Source organism: Haplochromis burtoni, unplaced genomic scaffold (assembly GCF_018398535.1).
Source record: "Haplochromis burtoni strain Fernald_Lab_line unplaced genomic scaffold, NCSU_Asbu1 Contig_372, whole genome shotgun sequence".
Taxonomy (NCBI): Eukaryota; Metazoa; Chordata; class Actinopteri; order Cichliformes; family Cichlidae; genus Haplochromis; species Haplochromis burtoni.
This window is the reverse complement of record NW_024582733.1, coordinates 563207-581258: the sequence shown is the minus strand read 5'-3', so window position 1 is coordinate 581258 and position 18052 is coordinate 563207. Positions and strand designations below refer to the sequence as shown.

General features: G+C 39.0%; 1 protein-coding gene across 1 annotated transcript in view; it reads left to right on the top strand.

Annotated features, from left to right (window-relative positions):
• The window catches only part of LOC102290069 (secretin receptor), a 60098-nt gene that overhangs the window by 4424 nt on the left and 37622 nt on the right, over positions 1-18052 (top strand). Inside the window, exons 3-6 of the mRNA XM_042228975.1 lie at positions 11669-11764; positions 12454-12554; positions 13221-13330; positions 16627-16759. Of these exons, the coding sequence (XP_042084909.1) occupies positions 11669-11764; positions 12454-12554; positions 13221-13330; positions 16627-16759 (440 nt within the window). The remainder of the gene's footprint in view (positions 1-11668; positions 11765-12453; positions 12555-13220; positions 13331-16626; positions 16760-18052) is intronic.

Sequence of the window (18052 nt, the reverse complement as noted above, 5' to 3'; positions counted from 1 at the left end):
ACCCTACAAGGGGGGAAGCAAAAGCCCCCCGACAACATAGTTCCTGGGTTCACTGGGGAACACAAGCTCCACCGCGGTAAGGTGGCGATTCACAGACTGAGGCCTTATTCCTCTTAGCTAAATTTCCTTTAGCATCCATTTGAGTTCATTGACTTGAACCATGACATTTAGTATTTTGATCATTTTTTAATCAGTTTAATTTTATTTGCAACACTGTTGCAAAGAAAATAAGAGATTAATGCTGCAGAAAATTGTTGATATTTTGATTTATTACACAGATCTGTAAAATAAACCATTTAATTCAAGTTAATTATTTTTCACTGAGTATACTATTAGTGCTGCTGTAAATTTAAGGGTGACCTGTACATTAGAGCACTGAAACATTACGACGGATGCATTTAAACATTAAATAGCACTGAGTCAATGGCTTTAGGTTGTCAGTAGATCAAACATAAATAATTTTTTTTTAAATTGAATTGATATTCATGATGTGCATTCTGTGTTCTATTAGCTACAAATCCAGTAGTGTAAAACAGACTTAGCAGGCGACTAGAATCACATAAAAAACATTTATACATTTTCCAAAGCACCAAATGAATACATGCATATTCTTGTGACAGTGCAGTTCATTCAGTGGTTTAATCAATAAGTGAAAACTTGCTTTAGGAGCTTTCTCATCTTGATGTCAATGGTCAGCGTATTATCCAAGCAGGGTATTTTTCGTCACATCCGTATTGAATTCCTGCTGAGGGCTCATACAGCCTGTTGATTTTGTATAGTTCTAGGCATTCCTGGATCCCTACATGAGGCATTAATCAATAGGCCTTCTGGTAGTCAATTCAGGTGGTGTTTCGTTCCACTGCTGTTTAAGAAAATATCTTTATGGGCCCAACTCATGTATTGAGCTAATAGTAGGATGGGATCGGAGCCTTCTGGGAATCTTTGGGGATCAGGACTGCCGGGCCTTTGGTTAGCGCTTCTGGTTGCATCTCTTTCATTAGCAGCTTTTTCATTTGTGCTGCCAGATGTTCATACAGTGCAGTTAGCTTCTTTATCCACTATATGTGGCTCATGTCATGGTCTGTGCTGTACAACTCTTCATCATAGGTGAGACTCTTTCTTAGATGTCTGCCACTGTGATGGTCACTGGGTCCTGCTTATGTGTTGCATGCTTCCATATGCTTTTCCAGTGTTGCTCCCTCTCCACCCTTGGCAGTGCTGTTGTCATAACATCCCCCTCCAAATCTTTTCTACGGGTAAACTTGGTTTATAGTTAAATAATATCAGTTAAAGGCTCCTTTACTCCGTGCAAAGACTTTAGTGAAGGAAACCTCTGTGGTTAGATCTTTAAATCCAGGCTTTCCCTGTCTATTTAAACCCAAGCTTCGATTCAACAGCAGGTTTGAAGATGAAAGATTGACAGAGTAGATGGTATTGCAATGCTGTATGGTGAACTGTAATGATTTTAACTGAATGTGGTAACTTGAGAAGAAACCCAGCATACTCTTTCCCCATTACTGCAGCAGGTAATAGCATGATCTGTCAGCTAACAGCATTTGCAGTACAAAAAAATCTTGTGTTGCCATGGTTTCCACTCCCAGGTTGGTTCTGGAAACAATTGTACTGAAGAGAAATTACATTAGCTGTTCTGTTGATAGGTGGATTCATAGCATACACAAGGACATCACACATTTTTAGAGTTCCATAGGGCCAAAGGGCATCATGTAATGTCCAGTAATGAATAACAGACACATCCTTCATGTTAAATGTTTTTAACAGTAGTCCTGCTCTGTTGTGAGATATCGACACAATTTGGCATCCCTGGCCTATTTAAAGAATAATACTGTAAACGTGGCTGAAAGTTATTTTCGGCTTCTCCGATATGCGTATTGAAGTATCCTTTGAGTAGGTACTGAATCCTGAGTTGCCTTTGATATGTTCAGAGTTTTTAGCACATGCATGAATGTGTAAACAAGGCAATGAGTAATAGTCTGTTTTACCATTTACCTGTTTACCATAGCAAACATCTTTATGAAAAACATAAAGATGTTTGTGACTGTGATGGGTAGACAGCGTCATAAAAACTGCAGGCAAGGTTATTATCGTTCGAAACGAACAAAATAATTAAAACTAGAAGTAAAAAACATTTGAATAACTGAAAAAAACAATTAGCCTTCACAGAATTTTTTTTTTTACTGAAACTATATTGAGCATTCACAAAACTGACTAAAGTCAACTGAATTTATAGAGAAAATGTGTGGGTTTTTTGTTCGGTTGTCTTTTTTTTGCGGGGGCGGGTGGGGAGATCATATGTTAATCTAGGGTGTGTTAGGTGTGGCTGTGTGCAGACAGGAATAGGACCCAAGGTGCAGACTCCGGAGACAGACGTGAACTCAAAAAGGCTTTAATGCTGAACATGACAGAACTAGAAAAACTCAAAATAAACTTACACCAGTGGACAGGCAAAACACACAGCAAAATAAACGGTAGATTGCGACACAGACACAGAGAAACACTGGGCTTAAATACACAGAGGGAGCAATCAGGGAATGGGTAACAGGAGGGAAACACAGCTGGGGCAAATTAGAACTGACGAGACCAAAGAAGCATAAACTGAACACACTGAGATAAGACAGAGACCTTCAAAGTAAAACAGGAAACACATAACACAGACTGAACAAAGACACAGACTCACATGCAGGCACTACAGAGGGAACAGAGACGTGGGACCAGGGCAGACACAAACACTGACTGGACACGGGGATATAGGAACTAAAGATACACATAGACGCGAACTAGACAAGGGGATGCAGGTGATAGGGGAGACAGAGCAACTAAAGAAGACAGAGACATAAACCATAAGACAGAACTCAAAGAAACCAAAAACTAGAAAGTATAAATAATATCATAAACTCAAAAACCCTGGGTCAACGACCCAGGCATCCTAACAGGGTGAATATGAAGTCCAGTTTCTAGTTTGTTTTCTTGCTGTGCTACTTTATGCCAGCAGATGGAAAGTCACGTCATCTGTGTTGCCGATCTGTCCACACTGAATGTGACTATTCCCAGTCTGCCCCAGTCCTCATGCCAAATATCCTTGGACAAGATAGTAACCCCATGTTGCATCCATTGGAGTATGAATGTGTGTGTGAATGTTAGATTGGAAGCTTAGAAAAAGTGCTTGTGCGAATGGGTGTGATTTGGTAAATGAACGAGTTTAACCGCTTTGAGTGCTCAGAGTAGAAAGGTGCTATATAAGAACCAGTCCATTGACTATGTTTCAGATAAAAGTGTCATGTAGTGGAACAAGATCAAATATGTGGGACATTTCTAAAGGCGGAAAAATCCCATGACCCTTAAAGTCCACCTGAAAAGCTTGCACAAAAAGCCTAACCTGGCTTACCTCGAGAAGATAAGAGAGCATGCCCTACCCTTATCCCCAGAAACAGAAGCTAACCTCAGGCAAGGAAGCATGATACATCCCAAGACAACCTCACAAAAAACATTTTGTAGTACTTTCAACAGCGATCCGATACTGGTTAGTCACATCCCAAGTGAGAGGAATCATTGGTGAATATGTTTATTGAGACGGGGATATCCACACAACTATGTTAGCACTTCACTTGATGTAAAATTGAAAACACCCACAAGGCTCATCATGTCCAAGATAAAATGTGGATGGAATCTGAGTTGGAAAAGTCAGGAAAAGTGTGAGGAGAGTGGAGCTCACTGCTAGTGTCGTGATAGGAGCAAATACATTGTTGTTGTTTTTTCTTTTTACTCATATAAATTAATTCACAATTCAACAGCATTTACAGCTAATGTGAAAGTTTCCTTTGGCTTTTCGGGTGGATATGAATATATAGAGAAGAAATCTACTTCTCATTCACTGCAACTATGTTACAGAAAACATAGATGTTTGTCACCTTCCTGACTTCCTATTTTTTTGTATGTTTGGCACACGTATATGTTTCATATCATCAAACTAATCTAAGTATCACAAATGACAAGTAAACTCAAAGTGGCATTTCTAGGTGTTTATTATTTAGGGGAAAAACCTACCAAACCTACATTGTATATCACTGAGGTCGAACAAGATATGTTTAATGAGCCATCTCTGTATCGCCCTAAAAGTTTTTAAATTACATCTGGTGTTGCATAATAACTGACATATGAAGTGCCGGTGATAGTGTTTGACAAAAAAATTAGCTGAATTATATAAAAGTGAGATATTTAATTAAATTCGTCACATACACAGTACAACATACAACAACACTAGTAATAATATTGCAATAATATTGCAGTTCTGATTTTGCAATGTCCATTGTTCTGCAAAGTGCCGCATATATTTATATTTTATATTCATATTAGTAATTTAATGGGGAATGACACCAATTTATTATGAATAAAAATAATAATTAATATTTAGTTATTAAATCATTTGACTGAACAGCAGCTTTTTTATATATTTAATAAAATTGTCTTAATTTATTCTGACCGTGTATTCAGCTAGAGGTTAGAGAAAGTCTTAGATAGAATTTAATCAGGGAAAAATGTCTATTTTCTAAAGTATATATTGCTAGAGAAGGAGTAGAGTAACTCCTTCTGCACTGGTGAGAAAAAGTTTGAGGTTGATGGAGAGGAAAGCAGTCTAACAGTAAAGGCACTATTTAGTAGTCAAGCTGTCATCTTTTGTTTGGTTTAGCTTGTGTTTAGAAAATGTCCTCAGTCGAACAGGCAGAACACAAGATGAAAACTGACAAATACTGAGAAAAGGCACACAGACTTCCACCTCCAGTCTCAACAAAGCCTGTGAGGGCTTAGACCACCACCCAGCATCTGAGGACTATTTAGAAGACATTTGAAGCCCTTTATGCACACTTTCCTTAAATTTGTGCACATCTGCAAAGGCGGTCTAAGGGCACACAGTTGTTAGTAAGTGAAAAAGATGTTTATGTGTGTAGTTGTGATTCCTTTCGTTTGACCAACGAAACATCCAACAGAACAAATAGCTCCAACAATGTGCAATGCTTTTTCATTTACTAACAACTGTGTTTTTGAAAAATAAACACTGACCAGAATATATGTTACAAAAATAAGAGGAATAGAAGGGCATTATATTATATTCCTAACTGAGTTGTTAACCCAAGATTGTGCTTCGGATTGGCCCATTGCTCCAATACAGGAAGTTTGGATTAGCTCGCTATTTAAAGGGTCCAAGTCTTTGATTCCAAGGGGTATTCCCCTATATGGATTTTTTATATAGCACTTTTCTACTCTACCTGAGCTCTCAAAGCAGTTTATACAACTTGCCTCATTCCCCCATTCATACAATCCCATTGTACACACATTAGTACTGTGATGGAAGCAAGCAAGAGCAAACTGGGGTTCCTATCTTGTTACTATCCAGGGATATTTAGCATGCAGGGATCAAATCACCAACTTTCTGATTAGTAGATGACCATCTCTACTTCCTGAGCTTCATCCAGAGCACAATGTCTTGACCTGCCTATAACCAGATGTCGACGTCAATATTAAAATAGTAAAATAGTAAAACACAGCAAAACATGCACAATAAAACCCTAGGTAACTTGTCCCTTTCAGTGTTGGTCAAGTTACTTGAAAAAAGTAATCAGTAACTAATTACTGATTACTTCCCCCAAAAAGTAATCCCGTTACTTTACTGATTACTTATTTTCAAAAGTAATTAATTACTTAGTTACTTAGTTACTTTTTAAAAACATGATTTACAACCTGAATAGGTGATAAAGCGATAGATCTTTCAGCCCAATTCTACTTTTTCTACATAATCCATCATACAAAATGTAATCAAATGGAAAAGTCTCTTTTTAAAACTTGTTTTATTAGTTTTAATCTTTTAACTTTATGCATCAAGCAAAAATTTAATTATATGCAACATTCTCTGACTGGAAGAAATTTGTTTAACATTTAAACCTATTTTCTGCACATTCCAGCACATAAAATAAAATATTTTTTGTGTTTACACTCACTCTTTCAAATAGATGCAAGTAAAACACAGCAGAAAATAAATAAAATCAAAGACTAGCGGTCCTGTTGCTCTATTTTCACCTGTACAGGGAGTGCAGAATTATTAGGCAAATGAGTATTTTGTCCACATCATCCTCTTCATGCATGTTGTCTTACTCCAAGCTGTATAGGCTCGAAAGCCTACTACCAATTAAGCATATTAGGTGATGTGCATCTCTGTAATGAGAAGGGGTGTGGTCTAATGACATCAACACCCTATATCAGGTGTGCATAATTATTAGGCAACGTCCTTTCCTTTGGCAAAATGGGTCAAAAGAAGGACTTGACAGGCTCAGAAAAGTCAAAAATAGTGAGATATCTTGCAGAGGGATGCAGCAGTCTCAAAATTGCAAAGCTTCTGAAGCGTGATCATCGAACAATCAAGCGTTTCATTCAAAATAGTCAACAGGGTCGCAAGAAGCGTGTGGAAAAACCAAGGCGCAAAATAACTGCCCATGAACTGAGAAAAGTCAAGCGTGCAGCTGCCAAGATGCCACTTGCCACCAGTTTGGCCATATTTCAGAGCTGCAACATCACTGGAGTGCCCAAAAGCACAAGGTGTGCAATACTCAGAGACATGGCCAAGGTAAGAAAGGCTGAAAGACGACCACCACTGAACAAGACACACAAGCTGAAACGTCAAGACTGGGCCAAGAAATATCTCAAGACTGGTTTTTCTAAGGTTTTATGGACTGATGAAATGAGAGTGAGTCTTGATGGGCCAGATGGATGGGCCCGTGGCTGGATTGGTAAAGGGCAGAGAGCTCCAGTCCGACTCAGACGCCAGCAAGGTGGAGGTGGAGTACTGGTTTGGGCTGGTATCATCAAAGATGAGCTTGTGGGGCCTTTTCGGGTTGAGGATGGAGTCAAGCTCAACTCCCAGTCCTACTGCCAGTTTCTGGAAGACACCTTCTTCAAGCAGTGGTACAGGAAGAAGTCTGCATCCTTCAAGAAAAACATGATTTTCATGCAGGACAATGCTCCATCACACGCGTCCAAGTACTCCACAGCGTGGCTGGCAAGAAAGGGTATAAAAGAAGAAAAACTAATGACATGGCCTCCTTGTTCACCTGATCTGAACCCCATTGAGAACCTGTGGTCCATCATCAAATGTGAGATTTACAAGGAGGGAAAACAGTACACCTCTCTGAACAGTGTCTGGGAGGCTGTGGTTGCTGCTGCACGCAATGTTGATGGTGAACAGATCAAAACACTGACAGAATCCATGGATGGCAGGCTTTTGAGTGTCCTTGCAAAGAAAGGTGGCTATATTGGTCGCTGATTTGTTTTTGTTTTGTTTTTGAATGTCAGAAATGTATATTTGTGAATGTGGAGATGTTATATTGGTTTCACTGGTAAAAATAAATAATTGAAATGGGTATATATTTGTTTTTTGTTAAGTTGCCTAATAATTATGCACAGTAATAGTCACCTGCACACACAGATATCCCCCTAAAATAGCTAAAACTAAAAACAAACTAAAAACTACTTCCAAAAACATTCAGCTTTGATATTAATGAGTTTTTTGGGTTCATTGAGAACATGGTTGTTGTTCAATAATAAAATTATTCCTCAAAAATACAACTTGCCTAATAATTCTGCACTCCCTGTATATGGATGCAGCATTGAGAGTATTCTGTCTGGCTGCATGACGACCTGGTATGGCATTTCTGGTGGGGGAGCTCAGTCTCTTTGACAGCTCTTGATGCATCCATTGGTATGTGCATGATAGTTTATGCCTTAAGAACCTGTAAGAAAGTGTCTTAGAGGCATAGTATAAAAGTGTTGCATGAATAGATTGTAGTAAAAGGTCCTTATGATTTCTCAGTTTAGTTATAGACAGTAAGTACCAGTGGATTTATTTATTGCACATTCTTTGACACAAAAACCTGGAAGATGTTCAGATAAGGAACAATTTTAATTAACAGGTGTCTGTACTGTACATATTACACATTTTCCTGACTATTATTATTATCTATCCCTCCATCCATCCAAATACTTTTTTCCATCTCTCCAATGGTGCCTTGTGGGGGCAATTCAATTCAATTTTATTTTATTTTTACAACGCCAAAGGCGCCTGTTATTGTGATTTGGTGGCAGCAGCAGCCTGAGCAGAGAAGCTCAAACCTCATTCTCCCTAGGCCCCTTATCAAACGTATCCCCCGGAGCACTGAGATATATCAGGCCATCAAAGAGATTCAATATCTCCATTCAACCCGTTCTCACTCCCAAAGCGTAACATTTTACGCTAGGTGACAAATCGTCACCATATTACGTTTTCGGCTACCCACCACGTTCCTAAATGACGACCTCGGAAAAAGAGGAAATATGAGAACCGTCTGGACTGAACCTACACATGTTCGCTCTTTTTCTTCAAATCGCTTAGAAACACGCTATTTAACATCATTAACGTCCTGGTTAAGGCCAGGAATAAGGTTATGGTCAGGGCTAGGGATAAGGTTAGGTTTAGGGCTGGAATACAGGGCTGGAACGTCTACTACCGCGGGAGCGTCATTGCACTGGATTCCAGCCATAACCCGCCGCGTACCATAAGAACGCCGAAGGTCTCCTTTCGCGTTCCTCAGGAACGCCGCGGGACGTGACAAAACGTCGACATGTTACGCCTCGGGAGTGAGAACGCTCTGCTCCATTGTACCTTAGGTTTACCCTGGGGCCTCCTCCCAGAAGGACATGTTTGGAATGCCTCACACGGGAGGTTTCCAGGAGCCGACCTAGTTGGAAGGCTGAACTACCGCAACTGTTACCTTGCGGTAGTGATGTGCGATACCACTGATTTCCTTTCCGATCCGATACCAAGTAATATTCAGGGTGGTATCGACGATACTGATCCGATACCGATACTTTGTACAAAAACAGATTTTATTTATTGTATCTCAAATTATAGCGTCATAATGATTACAGGACATCAGATTACTTGTTCTTATCACTTAATAATGCAGAGTTCATCATATAGAAATAAAAAAACTGAAGTTGTGCTATTTGAACACTTTGCCTGCCTGCAGCACTAAAAGACTCCGTGAGAGACTCTCACCCTAGCAGCACCTGTCCCTGTCCTCCTCTTCAGTCTCAACATACGCTCGTCATATTCTGTGATATGATTTACTCTGAGGTGTTTGACAAGGTTAGTGATGTTGCCACAACCATACATGCCAACCCTCCCAATTTTTCCAGGAGAATCCCACCTTTCTCCAGATTTTCCACCCAGACAACAAAGTTGAAAAACCATATTGCAGAATTCATAGTGCAGCCCAGCCAATTCCAGTTTCCAACAATGGTGGCAGCTACTTAGTTTTAATATCACTCTTATTTCTCTTTCTGGGTCGCAAAAAAACTTTTAACATATTTTCAGGTGAGAATGTAGCTGTGTAAACTTCAAATATCTGAGCCGACCGACACATCGTCTTCAAACCCCCGCGGTCTTTCACCACTCGGGTTAAACATGATATATAAGTCACTTTGATAACTTAAAAATGTTATTGTTTGGCTTTTTCAGTGTTTTATTTGTTCGTGAGTAAATCGGTTTGGCTGAGATTAAAGTTATTAGATTAGATCAAATTAAATTAAACTTTATTAATCCCTCGGGAGGGTTCCTCCGGGGTTTTCACACAGCTGAATAAACGTCAAACAGAAAATGATTAAACAGAAGTGAGAGACGGTCGAGAGTTTACGTCAGCGCCCGGTTATATTTTAGAGAGCAAGGAGCAGACGGCAGAGTTTCACTCCACCGAGGGAGCTCGTGACGTATACGTGACACTTTCTTTAGACCGAGAATGCCGGGTCCTCAGGTGGAAGCAGCCTCTGAATTTGGACCCCTGCTATTTCCGGGCCAGCCAATAATAACGGTGACATTTAACGTATTTTATCCGATAAATAAACACTGTAAAATATATTTATCCCCCCAAACAGCCCTTTTGAATGTCTCCCTAATTCTGAGGCCTCAAGGTTGGCAAGTATGGCCACAACACCTCACTCTTGGAGCACTTTTTTGCCACATTTATTGCAAACCACGTCTCAGCTGATTGTGGAGGTAAAATACATCCGCACAATTACGCTCAGCCATTGTCGTGAGTGCGCACGCCAAGGGGCTGCGAGACATTTATACAGCCGTATTTCGCACATGACTATGAAAGGCGGAAGAGGAAGTAGTTCCTTTGAATGTAGACAATCCGAATGTTATAGTTTCTTTCCTCTGTTTTCCTGTTAATGATAAACTACAAATTAACCCTAAATTACTAAAATATCGATATTTTAATGTGAGAAACGATTCTAGAACATAAATGACTGGTATCGGAGGAATCGATATTTCAGGATCGATCCGCACATCACTACCTTGCGATGTGGAGGAGCAGTGGCTCTACTCTGAGCCTGTCTTGAATGAGCCACACTGAACTATTCACTTTTCTTTCTGTTCTCTAGAGGAAAGCCCAGCAAAAACTTTGAGGAAAGTTAATCTCCCCGACTTGTTTTTCGGTCACTATCCAATCCATCTGTCAGGATCTCTCACTCATGATCAAATGAGATACCTAAACTCCTCCACTTGGAGAAGAAACTCTTCTCTTACACGAAGTGGCTACTCCAGCCTTTTCTGGCTGACCGCTATGAACTCAGACCTGATTCTCGTTCCCGTTCTCTCACAATAGACTGCAAATCGCTCCAGTGTGAGCTCGATGCTCACACTACCTGATGAAACCAACAAGACCACATCATCTACAAAAAAGGGACAGATGAGATGATGAGGCCACCAACGCGTAAGCCTTCAGTCACTTGGCTTCACCTAGAAATTCACTAAAAAAGGGCACCTCACCAGAAATGAATCCCTCTTATTGTTGGCATTTCAGACAAGCTCTTGTCACAATTGTACACGGTTGTAGCTTGTAACGGGCCCCATAGTCCTTAAGCACCACCTAAGTATACCCCAAGGGATGCTGTTGAATGCCACCCCCAAGTTTACAAAACTCATGTAGACTGGATGGCCAAACTCCCATAAACACTTGAAAATGTGTGAGTTCAATAAAGAACTGGTCCAGCATGAAAACCAAATTGTTCTTCCTGGATTTGAAGTGCGACTAATGGACAAACTTTCTTTTCCTTTACCCTAGCACAAACATTCCCAGGGAGGCTGAGGAGAGCCGTCTCCCTCTAGTTGGAGCACACCCTTTCAGTCCCCCTTCTTAAATATAGAAACTATCACTCAAGTCTCTCATTTCACGGGCACCACCCCAGATCGCCATGCAACATTGCAGAGGTGTGTCAACAAGACAGTTCTACCACAGCCAGAGTGTTAAGGAACTCAGGGAAAACCTCATCCAGGGGCCCAGCCATCAAACTACCTCAGTGACCTTGACCCCAGTGATGTTTGAGTTCTTCTACAGAAAATGTGTCAGTGGGATTAAGGAGGTCATCAAAGTATTCCCTCCACCATCCAACTAGTTGAAGTTGCCAGCACTCCACCTGCACCAGAATTGCCTCAAGCCAAAAGTCTGTTTCCATGGCCTCACCAAACTCCTCCCACACCCACGCTGTGCTTTAGCAATCACCTGAGCTGTGAACAAAGTGAAATTTGATTTTCTTTGAAAATTTGATTTTCTTTTTTTGACAGAATGCAGGGGATGGTGGGACCATGTTAACTGTTGGCCCCATGCTGCAGTTGGAGATGTTGTGTCTCAGCCATGTCCTGGATTTCTACACACCACTGGTTAGTAGTAGGGCCATACAGTAGTGCATATTTTTAAACTCATAGCTTGGCTATGTTAGTCACATGATTTGATATCCTTGTGTTGCTGTAGTTTCTACATCATATTAATAATGTAAGTCTAGAATCAGTATCACAATTTACCAGTGATGCTGTCTGAGCATTCAGTTAGCATTAACCAAGAAACAAGCTAATGTTATTAAAACAAACATGAATAAACTAACATAAGTTTAATATAACAGCACAACCGATTTCACAATATATTTGTTATATGTATCATAAATATATTAATATATTGTATAAATTAATAAAGAAAACACTTGAAATGCTTACTATTTCTACCAGAAAAGAGTTTTCTATAAACAAGTACATTTTCCCCCACATTGCACAGTAATGGCATCACAAAGACATGATTGTTCAGTTGCAATGTTGATCCTGGACCAACACTCCTGACAACAAAGAAACAACAACACAGGGATGTTAGATACTTTAGGTCTTACCTTGATGGCCGCGGTGAGCTGGAGTGAACCTCTTGGATTGTGGTATAATTAGATTCACACACTCATTGTCTCCAGGGGGTTGAACTAGATTAACCTTTATCCTATATATTACAAAAAAAACCTAAATTTCTGCTATTGTTTTTTATGTGTTAACAATAAAACACATTGTATATATGTGTTCCATTTCTGTAGGGCAAGTTTTCAGGAACTGCACAGAGCTTGGCTGGACTGATCCCTACCCTCCACATGATATAGCATGCGAGTATGGCTTTAATGAAAGCCTTCCTCTAGAAGTAAGCCTCTTCCTTCTTCCTTTCATGCTGTAGTACTCAGTCACCCATCGAACTAACTGAAGGGGGGCAGTAACAAAACCTGTCTCCCCACTCGGTTATGTCCCCATGTCTGTTTCCTCCCAGTCCTTGTGTCAAGCCCGCTTCTTAGTTTGTGTCTCATGTTTCCTATTTTTTTGATAATCCCTTGTCCTGTGTTCAAAGTGTTCAGTTTTGCTTCCTCCCTTTCTCGTTGTGTCAGATTAGTTCCAGCTGTGTTTTCCTTTTGTTTCCCATCCCCTCGTTATTCTGTTTTTTTGAAAATGGAGATTTTCCGTTTTCAGTGACCGAAAACGCCGTTTACAAGGGGACAAAAGGTGCAAACGCATAGAAAAATCTGCGTGTACGTGTGAACGTAGCCTTAGTCTTCTGTCTTCCTCTGCCTCTTCTTACACTCTCCGCACATAGAAGGAACGTGCAGGAACCCTGCAGATGCAGGGTGAGGGCTGCCAGTTCAGTTTGAATTAATCCTGTTTACATGGCAGTGTTGTGGGGATTTTCTGATTAGGATGAGAGAAAGTTATGATACCAAAAATATTCTTGCCTTTCGTCCAATGAGATAAATAGATACATAGTCATGCAAAAATCTGCTGCTGCTGAAATCACTGGATATATTCATGTTTTTCCCAGATGCACAGCTCCCAGAGGTACTTCCTGTTTGTGAGAATCATGTACTCTGTGGGTTACAGTGTTTCCCTTGTCTTCCTCATCACAGCTGTTGCTATTCTCTCCCTTCTGAGGTCAGTGATGAGAGAATTAACAAACAACAATATCTGCGTACAACACTGTCTGTTACTTTACCAACTGTGTGTGAGGCACAATTATTACGGATTTTATTAGAAAGTAGTTATTTGATTTATTATAAGACATTTACATTATAAGAGCTATTAGGGCCATGACTAAGGCTACGTTCACTCTGCAGGTCTTAATGCTCAATTTCGATTTTTTGATCAAATCTGAATTTTTTGTCTGCTCGTTCACACTACAAATAAAATGCGACAGCAAACGCGCTCTAGTGTGAACGCTCAAAGCGGCCCGCATGCGCAAAAGAAGACGTCACACACAACGCGCTCTGTTTAGACCCAGAACAAACAGTATTGTTTGACTGATGGCCTTAATATAAAGACTTCGGACTTCATGTTTCCCGATTTTTGCTTTAAGTTATTAGGTTATTTACATAATAATGTAAATAACCTAATAATGATCCTTATTGCTGTTTTAGAGGAGCGGTGCTTCAAAGGATAGCTGCAGATTTCTGTCAGAATCTGCAGATTATACAGGACAAATAAAATGTTCACGTTTCTCCAACGTTGTCTTCCCAGCAGTTTCACCGGATGGTCAGAAAGCGTTCGCGATGTCTTCTCTGGCGCTGATAATTGGCGTCTGTCTTGTGTCAGTGACATAAAAGACGGATTTAATGCGACTTGACCATCAAACAGCAGTCGCTTTCTGAGACATCGGATATGTATCGGATTCAGGACCACATACGAAAGTGACCCAGATCGGATTTAAAAATATCGGATTTGTGCCGTTCACACTGTCACACCATGATCGGATAGATGGGTCGCAGAGGGTCAAAAAAATTGGATTTGATGCGCTTTCGCCTGCAGTGTGAACGTAGCCTAAGTACCCTGTAACTAAATGTAATTTCATTTGAATTTAAATGAATTTTAAAAAAAGAAGAAAAACACCTTATATTGTAAGTAATTTTAAAACATCATATGTATTTTTAAGTGCGTGTTGATTACTTCATAATTTCATGGTAATTTCTGGAAAAGCAAACAATACTTCCCCATCTTACACTGTAAGTATGCTGTACTGGGGTGCAGGCTGTATAACTTTGAGGTATTTTTCAGGACACAAATAGCACTGCAAGAAATTTAAGCACAGTGTAAGTAATTTAAGTACAGTGTAAGTATTTTTAACTCATAAAATGACTTATGCTATTTGTCAATGATGTAAGTATACTGATTTGTTAGCACTTTTTTTGAAAAAAGTTTTGAAAACAAGAGCATCAAGTGATTTATGGAGATCCTTAGCAACTAACTCTGGTCTTAATTCATCATTTAAACTATGAACACAGCATCCTGGAGGTTCCTCTGCTCTCATCCCATTTGTCCAGCCAAAATCTAAAAGTCTATAGAAAAAAAAGAGAACCTGTATCTGTGGTTGATTTTTTTTGTCTAATTTTCAACACCACCTGTGCCCACTTCAACCTCCTAGGACCTGGCGTCCACATATGTGGGCATCACATTTTGGGTTGTCTAGACCAAAATACTCAATTTTGCTCTACAAGGGCCTGATATCCACTTACGAGGACATTATACTACCATTGTTCCATCAAATTTTAAAACGAATGTCCTCATACGTGGCTCTCATTTTTCTTAGGAACAAAAATTGGGTAAAAAAAAAATCTGGTGTTTCTTTGTTTTTACATTGATCGGGTCCCAATCAGCCCAAATATCAAAGAGATATTAAAAATGCATGCCGTGGAAGAGTTCAGGTCTTAGGAGGTTAAAGCTTTAAATGATAAGAGCTGAACCATGAAAACAATTTTAGCATGTCTGGTATATGGACTGATTCTTATATAGTGCTTTTCTACTCTCCCAGAGCAAAGTGCTTTATACAACATGCCTCATTTACCCATTCACACAAGCACTTTTCCTATGCTTAAGTGCTTTCTATCCAACATTCACACACATTTATACTCTGATGAATGCATCTCACCTTTTATGCAACTCACTGGTAAGTGCTTCAGGCAAAGGTAGATTTGCGAAGCGTTTGTAGAAAAAGAGGGAAGAGTTGGCTGAGTAGTACACTCTAAGAAATGACACACTGATGTTGGTAGAATTATGTAAATGTATTATGTTAAAACTAATGCCACCAATTGATTTTTAACTTTAAACACAAGTATGTTGTTTTGAATTTAATTAACAACATAAGATTTACAACAAAATGCAGTAAATTAAATCCAATGTAAAAAGTTCATTTAAAATGAAGAGCACTTCATTTTAAAGAGGATTGTCCTAATAGGTACTTCTGAGTTTGCACATGTGCAGTGTGGAAGTTTGATCATCCGCCATTTTCAACTGAGACTTGCTTATGCTTAGTATCCTGGACAGTATTCGAGTCTGCAGGCTTCAACAAACCTTTTAGCTTAGCACAATCATTACAGATCACAGTTATAGATCCAGAGGGTAGATTTATAATCCTTAACTTATCTATACTTTACAAATGGTTATGTACTGTAAGCATATATGGCCCAAGTGTTGATGACTGATTTTTGCCCTTTTAGTAAAACTCAATATAATTATTTTCTTAACAATAATTTTCTTTTAATAATAAAACATGTAATTAAAGGTCCAACTACAAATCGTCATTACTGTGAGTCAAACATTTGCAGCGTTGCAAAATAACACAGTGCTGCATCTGAATCTCCACTTTATCTGAAATGCCACAAATACGATGAAGAAATAAAGAAATTTTGTTGTGGGAGAAATGAATGCAACATAGGGAATTCCTCACAATATATTTTTATTACAATATATTTGATCTATGAACTGATGACTTCACTAAGAAGAAGAAATTAGCACGTTTAATCACTCTTAAATCATGAAGACTTCAGTTGTCACATTAACCGTCTGAGCTCCAAACCCTAAACTTGACCGTAGCTTTTGATATCTGTTGCAGAAAAGCAAAGAACGTTTGTGGAAAAATGTAAATACTCGATAAGTGTCAGTTAATAATTGTCAATAATTACTGTTTTTTTTTTTCTTTTCATTGGAGTAGAAGTAGAGCCCAAAAGGTTACAAACAAAAATGTAACTTTTTTGTTATGGTAAGGTTTACCAGTGACGATGACCTAAGAGGGTTAAATAATCTATTCTCAATACATAATTTATAATTTAACATGTATATATTATCACCACCAAATATATGCATGTATATACACATTTACATTATCTATGATATACATGTTATCAAATAACATGAACGATTATAACATTTGATCCATGTCTGTGTCCCACAATCCTCAGGAGGCTCCACTGCACACGCAACTTTATCCATGTCCAGCTCTTCCTCTCCTTCATCTTCCGAGCCGTACTCATCTTTATCAGGGATGCAGTTCTGTTCTCAAATGAAGACAGTTTTCACTGTCACATCTATACGGTACTTTCTGTTTTTGTCTTAACAAAGAGAGAGAGAGGGCACATGCTATGTTGTGACTTGGTAACGTGAGACGTTAAACAAGACAAGACATTAACATTTAACATGTGGGGACAGACACATTCAGATAATGCTGTGCCACTTTTTTCTTCAAGTTCTTCAATTAATGCAAGTGGGTGATACTGAAAAATGAGTTTACTACTTCACAGCATCAACTGTTGATCCTGTGCTCACTGCTGTGCCTCAGGAAGTAGAGCAAGTTATCCACCAATCATGGCTTTTCCCCAGTTTTTATCTACTGTGTTTGTGTCATAGATAGAAAGTGTTTAATGTAAATAGATTATGGATTCAAGCTCTGCACCACTATAGTGACCATTTCTGAATGGTACATCGCTGAAAAGCATTTAATATGAAATTCTTGGATACAAAATGAAGAACATGACACTTTTATTTCATTTTCATGCTGACTGAGCAAATATGACGCGTTGTATGGCAAAAACAAAAATACGAGTAGATGGAACAAAATCGTGGACTTTTATAAATCAGAGAATAATTTTGTTAAATGTTTGCGTGTTTTTCAATTTCAAGACCTTCAGTCTCAGATTTTTAGAATATTTTCTGCTGCACCATCTCTGATCTGAATAAAATATTTAAAGTTTGATCATAGAGTTTATAATGATTGTTTTTCATTTTAGAATGATATCTTATAGTTTTTAAGATATACTTTTTAAAAGGTTTGCACACTTTCATGCTATTTTTTCTTTTCTTCTTTTGCAAATTGAAATCTGAGGCTGAATTTGAACATGAAAATTTTGAAAACTATTAAAGATAAATGTGGGTTTTATGGAGTGATAAATCCCAAGAGATCAGGAAAGAGGCACAACAGTAAGAGTCATCTGTAAAAGATAGTGGACGCTGTGCCGTGGTTGGTTCATTTCAGACTGGGGTTGTTGGGGATCTTGTCAAAATTTAGGGAATTATGAACTTAGTACTGTCAGATTTTGATCCACCATCTGTTTCCTTGTAGAAAGAGTCTGATTGGCAGCAAGTTCATATTTTAGCATGACAATGATCTCAAACACACTGCCAACACAAACACACATTGAAAAAATATCAGTCAGGGTTTAGCCTCCCCGGAGCGCAGACCTCAGCATTGTTCAATTCAATTCAATTCAATTTTATTTATATAGCGCCGAATCACAACAAAAGTCGCCTCAAGGCGCTTCATAGATACAGAGAAAAACCCAACAATCATATGACCCCCTATGAGCAAGCACTTTGGCGACAGTGGGAAGG